Source organism: Dermacentor albipictus, chromosome 9 (assembly GCF_038994185.2).
Source record: "Dermacentor albipictus isolate Rhodes 1998 colony chromosome 9, USDA_Dalb.pri_finalv2, whole genome shotgun sequence".
NCBI classification, from domain to species: domain Eukaryota; kingdom Metazoa; phylum Arthropoda; class Arachnida; order Ixodida; family Ixodidae; genus Dermacentor; species Dermacentor albipictus.
This window is the reverse complement of record NC_091829.1, coordinates 62,303,273-62,319,113: the sequence shown is the minus strand read 5'-3', so window position 1 is coordinate 62,319,113 and position 15,841 is coordinate 62,303,273. Positions and strand designations below refer to the sequence as shown.

The 15,841-nt window shown below is 43.5% G+C and overlaps 1 protein-coding gene across 7 annotated transcripts in view; it reads left to right on the top strand.

Annotated features, from left to right (window-relative positions):
• LOC139050020 (zinc finger protein 135-like) overlaps positions 1-12,977 on the top strand; it is an 82,743-nt gene extending 69,766 nt beyond the window's left edge. For 5 of the 7 annotated variants that reach the window (XM_070526112.1, XM_070526115.1, XM_070526111.1 and 2 more), the window contains 6 exons: positions 210-283; positions 3,363-3,489; positions 4,299-4,382; positions 7,549-7,631; positions 8,739-8,886; positions 11,451-12,977. In XM_070526112.1, coding sequence (XP_070382213.1) covers positions 210-283; positions 3,363-3,489; positions 4,299-4,382; positions 7,549-7,631; positions 8,739-8,886; positions 11,451-11,997 — 1,063 coding nt within the window. In that variant the 3' untranslated portion in view covers positions 11,998-12,977. The remainder of the gene's footprint in view (positions 1-209; positions 284-3,362; positions 3,490-4,298; positions 4,383-7,548; positions 7,632-8,738; positions 8,887-11,450) is intronic. The other 2 variants (XM_070526116.1, XM_070526113.1) reach the window with 2 other exon arrangements.
• Positions 12,978-15,841: the final 2,864 nt, after the last annotated feature.

The window sequence follows — 15,841 nt, the reverse complement described above, 5'->3', positions numbered from 1 at the left end:
TACATACACTGGGTGCGCGTGTGTCTACTCTGAGCAATATGTCAAAGCACCTGAAAGATTCTGCAAGCAAACGTCTTTCTTTAAAAGCGGACTAATCCTCATGAGTTTCACCCACTTGACGAAACGTTGGCTTCAGCTACAATGTTCAGCCACCTTTGTTTACCACGGCAGGCCGCCGTGTTCATGTGCATATCTTTCTTGCCTTTTAGAATTCCTGACGCCACCGGCGCTGAGCCATGGGGTACGCACTACTACGCGGCTAGTGGCACAACTACAGTCTACGGTACGTCTGCTAAGATTTTTCAGCGTCTGGTACACCACATCTCACCTTGCAGGTGACTCAGCAATCCGTCTGCAGTCGCATACGAGACATTTATAGAGCACTGCCGCTGGCTCAAGGGTGCACGGTTCTGCACCTGTCAATTTGGGCTCTACATTTTGCACAGTTTCATATACAAGAAATGTAGCTGCTGTCTCATCAATTTCGGCTCACGGCTGAGATGATCTGACGGTTAATCGCGGTGGTGATAACACTACTCGCGAGCAGAACAGTCCTGTGCTCCTGCTGAGGACAGTTCGCGGATTATCCGTGAGCAATCCCTGACGTAGAATTAGGAGGGGTACGAAACCAATACGCGCCAGAAGACGACACACAGGGACACACAGAGAGCTGTGTGTGTTCCTGTGTGTCTTCTTTTGTCCCTTATTCTAATCGCGCTACCGTACACCCCTTGAAGATGCAGCACCAACAAGCCCACATTGCCACCCTGAATATGTGCGGTCAGGTAGAGGATGGTGCAAAGAGAGGCACAATGCCACACGCGCCAAGAGACATTTTCTGGCTATGCGAGGGGTGTTAGTCAAAGGTGCGTAGAAGGCATTCCCAGTTTGCTATCGTGTCGACGTCCCTAAAAAACAGCACCAAGGCTCCAACAGCTTTGCCCTTAGAAGCAACGTTTTTTTTTTTTTTTTTGGGGGGGGGAGGGTGGTTATTGTTGATTGAAGTGTTTCACTGCACGATGATTTCAAATGCGCTTCGCTTGTTTTTACCTAGTACTTCATAGCAGTGCTAGATTATAGTCTCAAATATTACCGCGACAACCTTAAGGGCCAAGCGTCGCAGAAAATCCTCTGTCGGCGTCGGCGGAGCTGGCCGTGAGCGTAAATTTTCGTACACATATGAGTACCTTTGTGTTCCAACAAAACTGTTTGTTGACCTCGTTGGCGCTTGCTAAACGACGCGTTTTTTGCCACAAGTTAAAACACACAAAAGTAAGACACACAGATAGACATAGACGCGTAGTTTCAAGCACATGCCATCCGTCCTGTTTTCCATGTGTCTTATTTCTGTGTTTAAATTGGGGCAAAGACATGTATTTTACCATAAAGTTACCTGTTTATTTAACGCGTTGCTATATTGCATGCGGTAAATGCAGGTTATATTACCGCACCATTCTATCACTAAAGATGCGCATACCTTGTCTTAAATTCTTTACAAAGTTGTTCGCCGGAAATTTGAGAATGGCAGCTCGCAAACAAATGGCACGCAAACAGCACCTATAACTCATGCTTTCATTGTTAACCCTTCGAAGACTAAACTATTAAAAGTGCGAAACAATAACGCAAACCTGATAATTAGGTTTCGATCTTTTAGCCGGGGATGGCTGTGAGTAAGCGTCATAATTGATTCGACGATGCTTCTTTTCTGGTACCCAATACATATTTGCATCTACTCTAGATTCAAGGAGAATCATCATTTTTCGCTTTTCGTGGTTGGCTCCCAAGCATGCATTGCTTCACGCCTGTGTTTCCTTAACAACTTCACCTACAGCAGTGCTCAAGTGGGATTCGTATAACCCCTTTATGAAATGCGACTACGTCGTTGGCTGACGAATGTACACCGTCCATTGCGAAAGTAATGCGCATTTCTTGGGAAAAATGGATTTATTAACCGGACCTATACAAATGGTTAAAGTTATTCATAAGATTTCCCCCTGCATCAATACACTTGCAGAGACGTGTCCGCCACTCCTTGAAGGCACCCTGGAAGTCCTCGATGACAATGTTTCTCAGGAACGCCGCAACATGCTTTTGCATGTTTTCCACGGTCTCCCAATGCCTTCCTTTCAGCGCTCACTTCATTTCGGGAAACAAAAAAAGGAAATGGTGCACAGACCGAAGTCGGGAGTGTAAGGGCACGGGAACCGCGGGGGTGCTTCTCCGGGCCAGGAAGTTGGTAACGATGAAGGACGTATGGCTGGGGACATTGTCATGGTGGAGCTTGCTCGTGTATTTGATGTCAGCCCTCCCGCGCGTGACGGGGTGTTTCAATATCTTCAGCACCTCCAGCTGAAAGGCTGAGTTTAGTTTTTCCCTGCGGTACAAACTCGAAATGGGCGATTCCTCGGGCGTCAAAGAAGACAATGAGCATCGTTTCGATGTGAGGCTTGCTCATACGCGCTTTCTTGGGGCGGGGGGATGATTTTTTGTGCCACGCGCTGCTCTGGCTTTTTATTCTGGGTCGTACTGGAACATTCATTATTTGTCTCCAGCTACGCCAGAGTTAAGAAAGTCCGGCTAATTTTGAATCCAATCAAACAATTCTTGACAGCTCAAAACTCGAAGTTCTGTCTGATCTTCCAACTACACCTTCGGCACAAGCTTTGTGCAGACGTCGCGCGTTTGCAGATCATCGGTCTATATCCCATATACCGAAAATGTTCGTTGGCAGGGCGGTATCCTCGCCCCATTTCCCGATCGATTTTGCAGCACTGCCATGGATAGACGCGTCATATTATTACGCGCATTACTTTCATAATGGATCCTGCATGTATGATAGCAGGTCAACAATTTCTGGGCAAGCATTGAAGAAGAATGTATAGTATCTTGTCTGAAACGTATCACATCACTTTTTCTTTGTCCTCATCCACACGGACTATGTCTCATGCTCGTGATAGATAAACAAAAAGTGGGAACTTCTTGAAGCATCTAATGCGCCTACTACTGGATGATGCAGGAAATATATTGTCAAGTGTTGCGCGCTCAAGAAAGCAACATGTTCATTTTAGCTTGGAACACAACGTTCTGTCCGCAGTTTGAAGTGGAGCGTAATAGCCTTCCAAAGAAGCCAACATCACACAATCTTTGGAGTGCTCAGCTCTCTCTCTCATCGTCTCGAAGTTCTTGCATGCATTCAAGAAAGTTTCATAAAAAAAAGCACCGCGTACGCTAGCACTGAAATAGGGTTCCACGACCACTAAAATCTTCTTGCCACGACCATAAAAAATGAAACGTTCCATTCTTATGAACTGGCCTTTAACAGCTGGGAATAAGCACCTGTTATGTACTTTCATGCCACACAGATGTCTCGTGCAGTCGTAGCACTACTTGCTTGCACCTGGAGTCCACCAGCAGCATCGATCACACACTGCCCAGCACAAGCTGCGCTGGCATGATGGAAGCATCAGCAAGTTTACAATACGACGCCAGGTAAGCTCACATTAAGAACGGTTTCATTGCAAAACAACTCGTACACTGCAGGGAATGCTTACCATGGTGCAACTATGCCTGGACCCTCCAAATGTTCAAGAGGAGGGGCAGCTCTGATGTCTTTGAGCATTTGGCAGGCGGAACTGGCGTTTACTCATGGTTGCAACACAGTGACTCGATACAGACAGAGGAAAAAGCATAAGGTTTACTGCAATATACTTGAGAGTACTCGCACGCTGCAATTATTGATCAGGTATGGGAATGATTGAAGCACTTGTCTGATGATTCAGACGTTGTTGTTGATTCGTTGATTACGCTTTGTTTGCCTCCATTGTCTGCCTCTATTGTCAGAGGAATATAAGCACTTGGAATTGCGGAAAGCGCAGCGAGCACGTACAATTGCTGCTACTGGCAACGACTGAGCGTGTCGAGGTGGCCAAAGCGCTTTCCAATGAAGTGATGTACCTTTAAGGAAACATTCAGAAACTGTACTGTCATATCTGGAACCTTAATTAAGGAATAAAGACAATGCAACGATCCTCTACGATGCACCCAACTGTAAACAATTTGTGTTACAAAATGCTTTGAAATGTATTATATTGGAATAGATCTCTTAGAAATCCTTCCAGGGGTATACTTCAAGCGTGTAGTTAATAAGCGAGTCATTATTGGAATATACATTGTCTACAATTCTAGGAGCCTTACATTCATTAGTTGTTCTAATATCATAGCTGAGATGTAATAGCCTCAATTTTCGCAGCAAACTACGTCTATTTTTGCACAAGACGTTTCTCATTTTGATTTCATAGCTCGCAGTATAATGCCTACGAGCAACATGCCTGTGTGCCTGAAGCATTCCGGATGGAAACTTTTCCACAAAGGGACTTGCCCTCGTGAGTTGCGTCCCCATGATGAAATGTGTGCTTCAGCGACAATATTTCTTCTACCAATGTTAAGCACCTCGGGCCTTAGTGTTCACGTGAATGGTTGTCCCCTGTTCTAGAATTCCTTAAAGCACCACAATGGCTGCTACTCGCAACGACTGAGCTTGTCGAGGTGGCCAAAGCGTTTTCCAAATAATTCATGTACCTTTAAGGAAACATTCAGAAACTCTACTGTCAAAACCACAACCTTAATTCAGCAATTAAGACAATGCAACGATCCTCTACGATGCACCCAACTGCAAACAATTTGTGTTACAAAATTCTCTGAGATCAATTGTTTTATGGCCAATTGAACCCGGTGTGCCACCCGGCTGAAGGCAAGTGGGTACTACGTCAGCTTCATCAATAGACAGCCTAATTGATGCGTCAATACAGCTACTCACGAAAGCACGCTTCTGCACAAGTCGCGATGATGGTTGGAAGATTATACGTTAGAAAGTTCTGACGCTCATTTACCCGTGTAGAAAAATATTTTTGTCTAAGTAGGTGGCTGAGGTAAGAGCGGCAGAATGACGAGAGGCGTTAGTCAGAACTGTCAATCAAGTAGTCCCACTGTGCTGTTCAAGGTGTTGTGTCGGCGTCGGAAATAATATATTCAGCACTAGGGCTCTTAATAATTAGTGCCATTAGTAGTGATGCTTTTTGGGGGGCTGTTGGAGTGTATTATTTCGTGAATTCGGGGAGACTGCGCTTCTCCATACTTTAGACTGCACGTAAGATATGCTCGAGAATAGCCGCAATTATTGAATGGAACAAAGAAGATACACGCATGAAGACTACGCGTGACAGGAGATGCACTTTTCATGTCAGGCATGCCATTTCTCCTCATCTGTTTGGTGCCGCTGTTACTGAGTCAGAGATCTCCAACTAAACCAAAAACTCTTCGCATTCTCATTTGGCCTGATTCAAGTGAATAAATCCTATTATATTTTGCCGGCACTTTGGTATCTCAGTTTCTTTCTGTATGTTACGAGTAATGAATTTTGTCCAAGAAGAGGCGCAGGAAGGCATACGCCTCCAGCATTATATTTCACCGGAAGAGAGAGGAAATGTGCCTGTAAAAATAAATAAAAAGTTGAAAATTTTCAATGGACCTTTTAGCAAGTCTGACAATGTGGAACAATGTACCCGAACAACTTGATTCGGACGAGTTGGTTCATCTTGAGAACCTTGAAGCAGAACGAAGATGAGGAGGGAAGCAATCGAAAACACACAAAATATGGCGAGCGCTGTCCTGTTGTGCGTGTTTCTTATTGCTGTCGTCGTCTTCCTCGCGGTGCTTCAATTTTTACTCGAGATGTATGAATTCCTCGGCATGAAGCCATCGCTAGTATTTTGAGCACATGTCTGAATTATCAGGTCTGAAATTATCTCGCTAATCTTTGTCGCTTACAGTGGCACAGTTAATATTCGGCTGGAATGTAGGTTTTCTATGTGCTTCATTTCGTCGCCTCTATTACACATTCTGTGGCAAGGCGTCATAAATTCTAACGCTGGCATGCACTTTCCAGTGCATCAGCTTCACATCATCGTGCGGCGATAAAAAAGGAACCTTTTTTTTTTTCAAGAATCGTCACTGAGATTCGCCATAATTCTCCGCTTTAAATCTGTAGTTGCGTTCCACTTCACTATTATGTACCTTCGTGGCTTGTAAATTTCTGTGTGAATTCAAGGCAGAGTCGGAGAAGGTTCGTCCGTGTGGTACCGAAACATTGCGTCTCTCAAAGCAACCAATCTTTGTTGAGAAAGGTGTCCCGTTCCTAGTGTAGAAATAAGGTGTCGTTGAGGTACTGACTTTCGTGCATGTCTTCGTTATTCGTTTGATTTAAATATTTCTTTCCTCTAGTCATCATATATTTCCAAGCATTCTTGGCCTACTTCCATAGTTCGTTACAACTCGAGAATACAGTGCAAACTAAACCAATGAAAACGTAGTGCGTCTGCAGATGACCTCTCAAATAGAGCCAAACAACATGGATAGCGCTCACAGCTTAGTTTATCTGCGCTGCAAACAAAGATGTAAAGCTTATCGAAGAACAAAAGCTCGCTGCTAAAGGGTAAACTATTACCTTTGGCTGAGCGCTGATATCAGGATCACTGATCAAATTTAACTGAACGACCAGGAATTGATGTACCAACAATGGCACAGATATCAATGTACCAAGAGTTGTTTTCAACTTGCAGCACCGTTTCACGTCACGGAAAGAAGCGAAGCTAATTGGATGACGAGTTAGTGTAATTTTTGTTTGAGTTGGACAACGTAAATGTAACCTTGTATTCTTTTCTTGTGCCCGACTATAAGCACATTGTCAAATGTAGGTATGTGGGTAGGTAGGTAGGATTTGTGAATGCTTTGAATTTTTGAAATCGCACCTCTGCCTGGAGCACAGCAGCCTGGGGCTCTCAGCATTAGACCGTTTTTTTCTAGAGTATCAACCGCCATCACATAGCTACTTTTATAGCTGAAAACCCATCCAGATCTTTGAAACGTAGGGCGCATGCGTCGCGTGTCGGTTTCTCGACTTCTTGGCTCTCGAAAGCTGAGGTGTTCAGGCCCTTTGAGACTGCACACATTCCTGAGTAATTTCGTCATTGCATTTCATAATTGGCACAGGTTGAACAAATTTTAACGTTTTATTGCCCGAGCACAAATGACTTCGTCGTTTTACATAAACCTCCTAATAGAAACATAAATACACACTACATGAGACTGTATAACCCCAACGGCTTGCGCAAATCACGTTTTCATACGCGTTTCTCTCTCTAATTTCCGCTGAGCACCTCTGCAGTACCTATTAATATTTTGGATAAATTCGGGTGAAGCGGCTCCGTATATTTAAACCTCCTGAGGTTCGTTAACGTGCACCTAATTCTAAGTACACAAGTGCTTTTACATAGCGCCGCTATCGAAATGCGCCCGCCGTGGCCTATATTCGATCTGATGAACTCATAATTAAAGGTGTGTCGTAAAAAAATTCTTCTGTTCAGAGCAATTCACATAAACAAACACTTTTTAATCCACAAGCATTTCCATGCTTACCCATCGAGAAAAAACGTCAGTCCGTCCCTCCGTCAGTCCATCCCAAATTGCCTTTCGTGCTGTCTCTCGTTTCAGCGCTAACGAAGCCATCACGCCACAGAAGTCGTGGAGCTCTCAGCACACGTCGCACTCATCAATGTTCGCTGATCACTTTCAAGGTATGGGTCCGTGTGTCTCCTAAACGATCAGTAAGCGGTGAGAACACAGCGCCCGAAGCTATCAGCAGTCGCCACTCTTTGTCGGCATCGCAGATCGCTTTCAATGCAGGATCTGCAAAGTGGTTCCTCTGGCCATGTACGTTTCGTCACCATTCATAACGCTTCGACGTGGATACATAAGGCGATAAAGAGCGATAAAGATTATAATAATCGGAAGGTCATCAGTACATCTGGTGTCGACACCTGCAGTACTTTGCGTAAGGAATATATGCTCCTTGTGCCACCATTCGCAACAGTTCCCGTCACAGAATTGTCGTTTCTACTCGCCGGATCAAGTTCCACAACAACGATAAATGACACCGCGCTGCGTGTATGTGAGGAAGTGTTGCAATGCTTACGCATACTTGGGTAACTACCAGAGGAGTTCCTGCCCGACTCTTTTTCTTGTCCAGGCGCATATGAGCTTCCTCTTTGGTGAAAGTTTCACTGCTTCTCGGATTTAACTTATTTTTCTTAAACCGATCATTATTCGAGCGATTTGAAAAATAAACCATGCTCTCATATCACCTCTGCCTTATACCGAGAAAATTATCTACAGGAAAGCTTTCGCATTAGGTTAGAAACTCTTTGAGAATGACTAGCCAATACGAGTAAAATTTAATAGGACATAACCTTGCGGACTCGCCACCATGAACTTCTTTAATAGCAGCATTCTAGGATGTAGTGATTGGCCCGTGCATGCATGTCATATTTGGTTGCACGTGATGCAGCATACACGTCTCACGCAGTGTGGCTTATTACAAAGCCATTCCATTATCAGTGCGCGAAAAGAAGCACGTAAATGAAAATCAAGCATTGCAACATCAACCAAGCGCCCGTTAATGCAGAAAGCACCAAGAAATCAACAATGAATAAGTTTCGAAACACTAGTTCATCTTCTTCGTTTACACTAGGTTGTGTTTTCTGGCTTTTGTTGCTTAAACTTTCAGGATCACTTAACAGGACAACAGTCCTTCACTGTTTATTCTTGCTTCCTGTGCGTTCATATCACGGAATGGTCCATTCTCGTGACTTGTGGCACCGTGAGGAATTTACGCCTGATTTCAGGGCATGCAAACAGTACTGGAAGCGGAAGCGCCGGTTTCACACTACCGGTCTACAGCAGCAGCAGCGGTGGTGGGAGCGATGATTCAGTGGCATGCACAAGCCACGCGGGCATGCAGGAAGCATCGGGCATGTCGGGAAATGAAACTAGGTGAGCCAAAGGTTTGCAAGAACTCCTTTCGATAGAGCAACTCACTGAGACAACAGGGCATTCTGCCTATGGTTCAGTTATGCTTACACTGACAAACTTTTGCGATGAAGTTCTGACTATTCAAATGCCAAATATCAGCTGTTGTTCACGCAGTATGGCGCTGGAGTAAACAGAAGTCTTTAGGTCAGGATGTACTACCTAGGTACATGGGCAAGAATAAATCAGTCTTCTTGCCCACGAACATTGGGTAAGTTTGCGGCATTTAAAAAAAAACGTTCTATTACTATAGTTGGAAAAATTGCATTGTTGATTCACGTCATATACTATGGAATAAAGTGAGACACTGAAGCATAAGAATTACAACTTCTTAACGCGAAAATAAAAGCAATGTAACGGTTCTATCAAATGGAAGAAATAGCACATGTAAACTGCACAAAATATGCGTATAAAACGCCACTCTCAAATGGGGTCTTTCATGAGGAGACACCTTTGAAATCACTGCACACGGTTGAACAATTTCCCGCACCTACAAAAGGTTGCAAAAAAAAATTGTCGCCTCAGGTTTCTCTAGGATATGCAGTAAATATAACATCGGTGAAGTTAACTTTTAGGGAAGGGAAAATAGTTAATTTCTAGTTTGTGTTCTGTTTTTCACTTTGCGATTTCCGAATTTTCACTTGAAAAACAAAAGCAAATGAAGAATATGATTTATGATTGCCGTAAATAAAATATTTCAATCAAATGAAACAATTTCCTTAAATGTGCGCGGAAGACAATCGCGAAATATGTTCTTAGACCTACACGTGTTCTCTGAAAATAATACTGCCTCTGTCGTGGCTTGTTAATCACCTGCTCTATATTTTATTTATCTATTTATTTATTTATTATTTGCTTGAATTAATCATTATTTTGTTATAATTAATAAATAAAGAATTCTTTATTTCTTTATTTACGTATCTCTAATGTGTTTATTACATCCTCCGGTCTCGATACCAGCCAAGCTGGCATGATTTGAAAAGATCTACAAGTTAGCACGATAGGATAAACAGTACATTAGCAGAACAATAGCTAACAATGTTCATGTAGTGCTTAGCACAGAGATTTCAAAAGAGCAACAGACAAGATGGAAAGCAAACACTGGGCGCGGGCATCTCTGCTCTACGCTCTTTTCCACACTGTACAAAGGATGTCGTACCAACAATGACTTGACTCAACGTTTGCAAACTTCATTAACTTAAGGAGAAAAATACTGTCCATTATGGACAGAAGAGAGAAATACAGGTTATTTGTATTACATCAACGTAGATTGCACTGAACGCTGTAATGCATATCATGACAACGAGAAGAAGTTGGAAACAAACTTTTTCGGCAGCATATTTCATCAGCTGTGCGTGAAAACAATGAATGATATGAAGCATTTGTGCTCGCTGCGTATGGGGGAATAGGTTGTGTGCACGTCGGCTGATCGATGCCTTCGGTTCGAATCCGAGTCGAATGTTAAATTACCAGTTAGAAAGACGGCAGAAAAATTTCAATCTGCAATTTTGCTCTTTGTGTTCTACCCGTAGAGATTGTGTTAGGACATTAAATGCCCTTCAGGGAGGCTGTCCACCTGTATTTGTGTCAGGAACAACGCGAACGTGCCTTTGCGCGATATTCAATTCTGAGGGCGAAAGCCTTGACTGGTTTTTTGCAAGAGCTCCTACCTGGAAAACGCGGCTCCAGTCCACAGACAAGACATAATAAGGAATCGCTCATACACCGTAAACAAGCAATGATCTATAGGCTGATAATGAATGAAGCAAGAACGAGAGAAGGAAGGAAGGAAAGAGAGACTCCAGGTATTGCATTAGGTTCAAGCATGTGTGTTTGAGGGGGTCGACCAACTGCGTCATACGTTTACTTCACAGTGCGGCTGGTTACGTTTTGTAATAAGTCTGACCTCTACCATCGCATTACTTAATGCACGACCACGTGACCAGCAAGCTTTCGCCTTCACCTGTTACAGAAGTGTAACATGCTATCGAACTTTTTTACTTTTCTTAATATACAGGGCATCCTAAAAATGTAGAGTAATTTAAGCTGATGCAGAACGGGCTTTTTCAATGTCGAATTCTCACTTCCAAGAAACATTTCAGGACTTTCTTCCTGGAAACTACTTGTGAGCGTGGTAAATGCACAGATGTACTTTAAATATATAAACATGCTATGTTTCTTTATTATAACTCCCTGCCAGACATTTCTGCTCACCTGCACTTGTTTTAGATAGGCTATACATGATGTATTACACCAAGCATTTTTCTTATTGCTTGCCACTTTGACGAAGATGGTTCTTTGGAAGTTTTGCAAGAAAGATCATCAAACGCAGCAGCGTTCGATTTACGCGAAATCAGAGCCCAAATAGAGCGCCAAGATAATATGGAGCAAGTGTGCACTCAGGTTCAGCTAGTCGCCTTAACAATAACGCAAGATTTATTTTGTCAACCTCTCAGTTGGCATATGTGTTTTTGCTCTCCCCTAGCATGAGCCGGCTATATTGAGCTCCTTTGACCGTCTACTTACAGGAACGCTACTAGAAGCGGAGGAAGGGGCCATCAACAATTGTCCGGTGTCTCTGGCAATGTGTCCAGCAGGCGGGATGCCTTACGCGGGCATGACAACCAGCACACAGGCGATACAGCCCCCATTTGTAAAGCACGCGATCAATCATCTGTGAAGCTGTCGGAGTTTGTAGAGTGCTGCCGCATCCGTGATGCCAAAAAGCACGAATGCGAAATCTGTGGTAAACTGTTCCACCGGGCTCGTCACCTAGATGTCCATAAGCGCACGCATACTGGTGAGAAACCCTACAATTGCGAAATATGTGGTGCATCATTCGCGCGGAATTGGGCTCTCTCTAGACACCAGGTCACTCACACGGACGAGAAGCCCCATGTCTGCCATAAATGTAGTAAATCATTCAAAGCGAAACGCTATCTCAAGGATCATCTCAAATCGTGTTGTAGAAAAGGAGCTTTCATTTGCGAAAAATGTGATGAATCCTTTATAGACAACTCTCATCTCCGCCATCACTACGCAAGGGTGCACGGGCATATAATACTGCCCGAGTGATTTCGTTTCGCAGAGAAAGAAACACTTGACGGACAGTTGTGCCGGAATAATACGTGCTACTTAGGTTTAGATTAATCTGAAGATGCGGTTCAACTGAATAGACACCTCGTGAGGACTGGCCGTGTGCATTCGTAATATCTTGACTGGCGCGCAAGGTAAATAAATCGCCCACGCCATTTGTATAACAACGCGAGAGAGAAATCATGCAGGAAAACAACACTGACATTCTTTGACAGGAGCCAGCAACAACTAAATACATCGTATGGAGAGACCGGCTTCTCTTCATAATTAAAACCGCTGAGTTAAATGTTCCTTTCTTAACGCTAGTAGACGAGACATTGTCGATACAAGTATTTATCGAGCATCAATGTCGAAGTGCAGTTCAGGTCGTGGACCACGCTCTCTGCCTGCAGACCCATGTTGTTCGCGAATGTAGCTTTAGCAAACTCATTTCAAGACAAACCCTCATGGGCTGCAAGTATTTGTTTTGTGTAAGTACAAAGTGGAAATGTTCGCATAAGATCATTGACAACTTATTTAGAGAAGTACGTTCGGCAATCGTTTCGCATTAACCATCCTTTTAGTGATTCTGTTGTGTGAATAGAAGAAAACACCTCTCATTAGTGAGCCTTTACAAATCAAGGACTGTTGTTGTAGTCAACTAAAAAGTAATCTGATATTATGTGATGTTCTTGAGCACTATAGCCTTCGACCGACAATACTTGCAGGAGCTTTTACGAAAATGTATAGCCACATTGTATAGACAGGAAAATTTATTTCCCTAGACGTTCCTCTCAATGGATTTAATATTTTAGCTATCTCTTTGTCTCTTGTAATCTTACCGAAGATCTTTGTTGTATGCCATAAACTAAGCTGATGACAGTAGCGAGACAATAAAATTCAAATAGTTCAAAGCTTCACTATGTGATATGTTCTCCTTCTATAAATTGTTTGTTATTCTTGTGTTATTGTGGAAGAATCTCCGTCAGTTCTAAATTGCAGATTTTATCCCCAAGAACGGTAAATGTTTTGACTAGGAGTGCTCTCTGCTTACAGCCGTGAAATCTTAGTCTGATATGACAAACGCATCCGTGCGAGCAATGACATGACAAGTAAGATTCAGGTTTTATGAATATTGGCGCCCCTACTTGTATATATCTGAATTTGAACACGTTTGAACTGCTAGCAAATGTTAAGTTACTGCTCAGCGCATGACACGCCTGCGTGTATCAGAACATTCCCGAACTTTCTCGGCGGTTGTCTGTTTTGTCTACATTGTAGTCGAATCTTTTGTGTTCAAGTTGTACGGGCGACGAGAAGGGAGATGTGCATTCTAAAAGGCGTGCAAGCTCCAGCAATGACGGTGGAATCTTCGACGAATCACGTGGGAATAGCTGACGCTCGTTAAACACTAACCACGTCTTGGATGATCGACGGATGTGTCGCGCACGATATCTCTGCCCGAGTTTAACTTCTTTTGTCGGTTCAGTCTCGCCCAATAAAGATTATTTCCTCACCCAATGTTCTTGCTACAGTGTTGCCCTTGCAAAAATGATTTTAGAGTGCCTAGAAAAATTCTATAGTCTTCTTATCGACGACCTTGCCTTTCTATAGGTTTGGTCTTTTGGGTTATTCAAATTATTCAGACTGTCTATAGACGAAAGTCGACAAGGTTTCTATTTCTTGTTGTCTACTCGCACTCTATCCCTTTATATCTCATTTCATACTCGCTTTCTACCCCATCTATTATCCCAAGACTAAGTGTCGCCACCTTAACATCTGCAAATTTACCCGACGCACTGCTGCTACCCTACTCAAGTCATTCGTTAAACTCGTTTCTTTTTGTTACTAGGGCACTCACCTCTTGACCAGCTTTTATAACACCCAAAACGCATGCATCCTAGGACAGCCCTGGCTTCTGTTCTGCTTCTCTGAAGGTTCCAGAATTCTCCCTCTCCGTCACCCAACACCCTCCAACGTCATTTTTCTTCGTTCTTCCTTGTTTTTCTGCTGCCTTCCCAGTTTTCTACTCTCATCCCGTCGTCATAGAAATCAAGCCACAGCGCTCATGTTTCTTATCAGTCTCCCCCTATACAGCCAGCTACCACCGACCACTAACCACTACCTGTTGGATGATGTCATAATTGAATAAGGATTGTCAGGTCAGGAGAAATGTCAGGGGAATAAGAATTGCAGACAATCAGCAAACCGCCTTTGACGAAGATAGGCGCTCCTTTTGAAACGTTGGCCAGACTTTCTGAGACATCTTATCCTTGTGTACCTTTGTACTACACTGTTTTTGTCAAATGACTTTGAGAAGTACACTTCGCAGTAGCCATGCCTGTGAACACTGCCTCTGGAATAAAAAAAACGTTGCATTCATGTTAAAAAATGGCAAGACGGGATGCTCTGAACCACTTGTTCCATACTCTAATATTCGCTTGCAGCACGTAAGCTTTAAAGCATTTTTTTTCTCAAGTATTCTCATTATTTTCGTGTGGTTCTTGGTTGTCCATATCGTGCTAGGAATCAGGTTTTAAAGACACACAACGGCACCAATGCAACCCCACAAAGTGCCTGGTAAGCTCAACATAAGTAACGAATAAACAATAAGTGTATACAATAACTACTATAGGGCACTTTCGCGCTAGAGTCCATGGCAGATGCAATGGGGTGGTCCAGCCAGCATGGAAATTATGCAAAGTGCATGGATTTGCCTCGACTTCGTCCTTCTGGTTTCAAACGACTTCGTCACGGACGCACGCGTCAACATAAATTTATCGCGGGCAACATAGTGCCTTAAGACCCTTGTCGGCTTTCCAGTTGGCAACATTGACAAGCTGAACCACTGCAACGACTAGCAATTGGGCGCGTGCGCAGCGTTATCTCCACTTAGAAAAGCATAGAATTCTCTGAAATTTACGATCATAAATGCATACAAAGCGCAATCAACGAATCCACAAGAACGTCTGAAATCCAAAAGCATGAAGATCAGACATATCCATGTGTTTCGCATCACTCCCATGATGGCTCAACGACTGCACGCCAGAGCTCCCTGTAGTATATTGCAGGGAACACGGTGGAATAAACCCGGCTTGTTTGACTGTGAGCGAACGTACGTATGGCAATTTTGAAAACTTGCGCCTTCATCCGAAGTCGAAGCTCCTGAATCGACACGCATCTCCCGGCACGACAATGGATGTTCTTTTGAAAAAGCGGGACCCGTTCCTGTATTTCTCTGGAACTATACGAACCGACTTCTGTAGACCAAGAAATTTTAGTGAAAAGAAAACCCGTACATATTTTTTCTCAGGTTAGCCCAAATGGTTAACATCCGTTTAGGATGACAGAAGCCGTGAATTGCTTTCCCGTAAATGTGGTAATGCGTGCACCGAAGTTTTCCAGGGCGCAGAAAAAATGGCTCCTTTGTTGATGTAACCAGGTGTCTGTCTGTGTCTTTATGTATTCATGTCTGTGTATTAGGATCCTTCTTCAATTTACTGCAAGGAGTGTTGCAGTAACCAAGGAAAGCCAAGAAGCCCAATAATGGGTCTGCAACCTGTGCAGTGGCGTTTGCATCCGTTCGTGTGATTTGCAAGTGCATCGTGTCACGTGCTTCGACAAGAGGACTTACATATGCGAGCAATGCGATGCATCGTTCGACTCGCGCGCGACGACAATCATCGCACATGCCATAACAGCGTCTGACACTTGCAAAGAATGTTCCAAATGTTAAGCCTGCATATTGCTAAGAAACCATATGGGTTCCGGGAATGTGGCTCTTATTTGGGCGGGAAAGATATCCTGTAGACGGCCATTCCAGTGTGAAGCGTCCTAACTATAT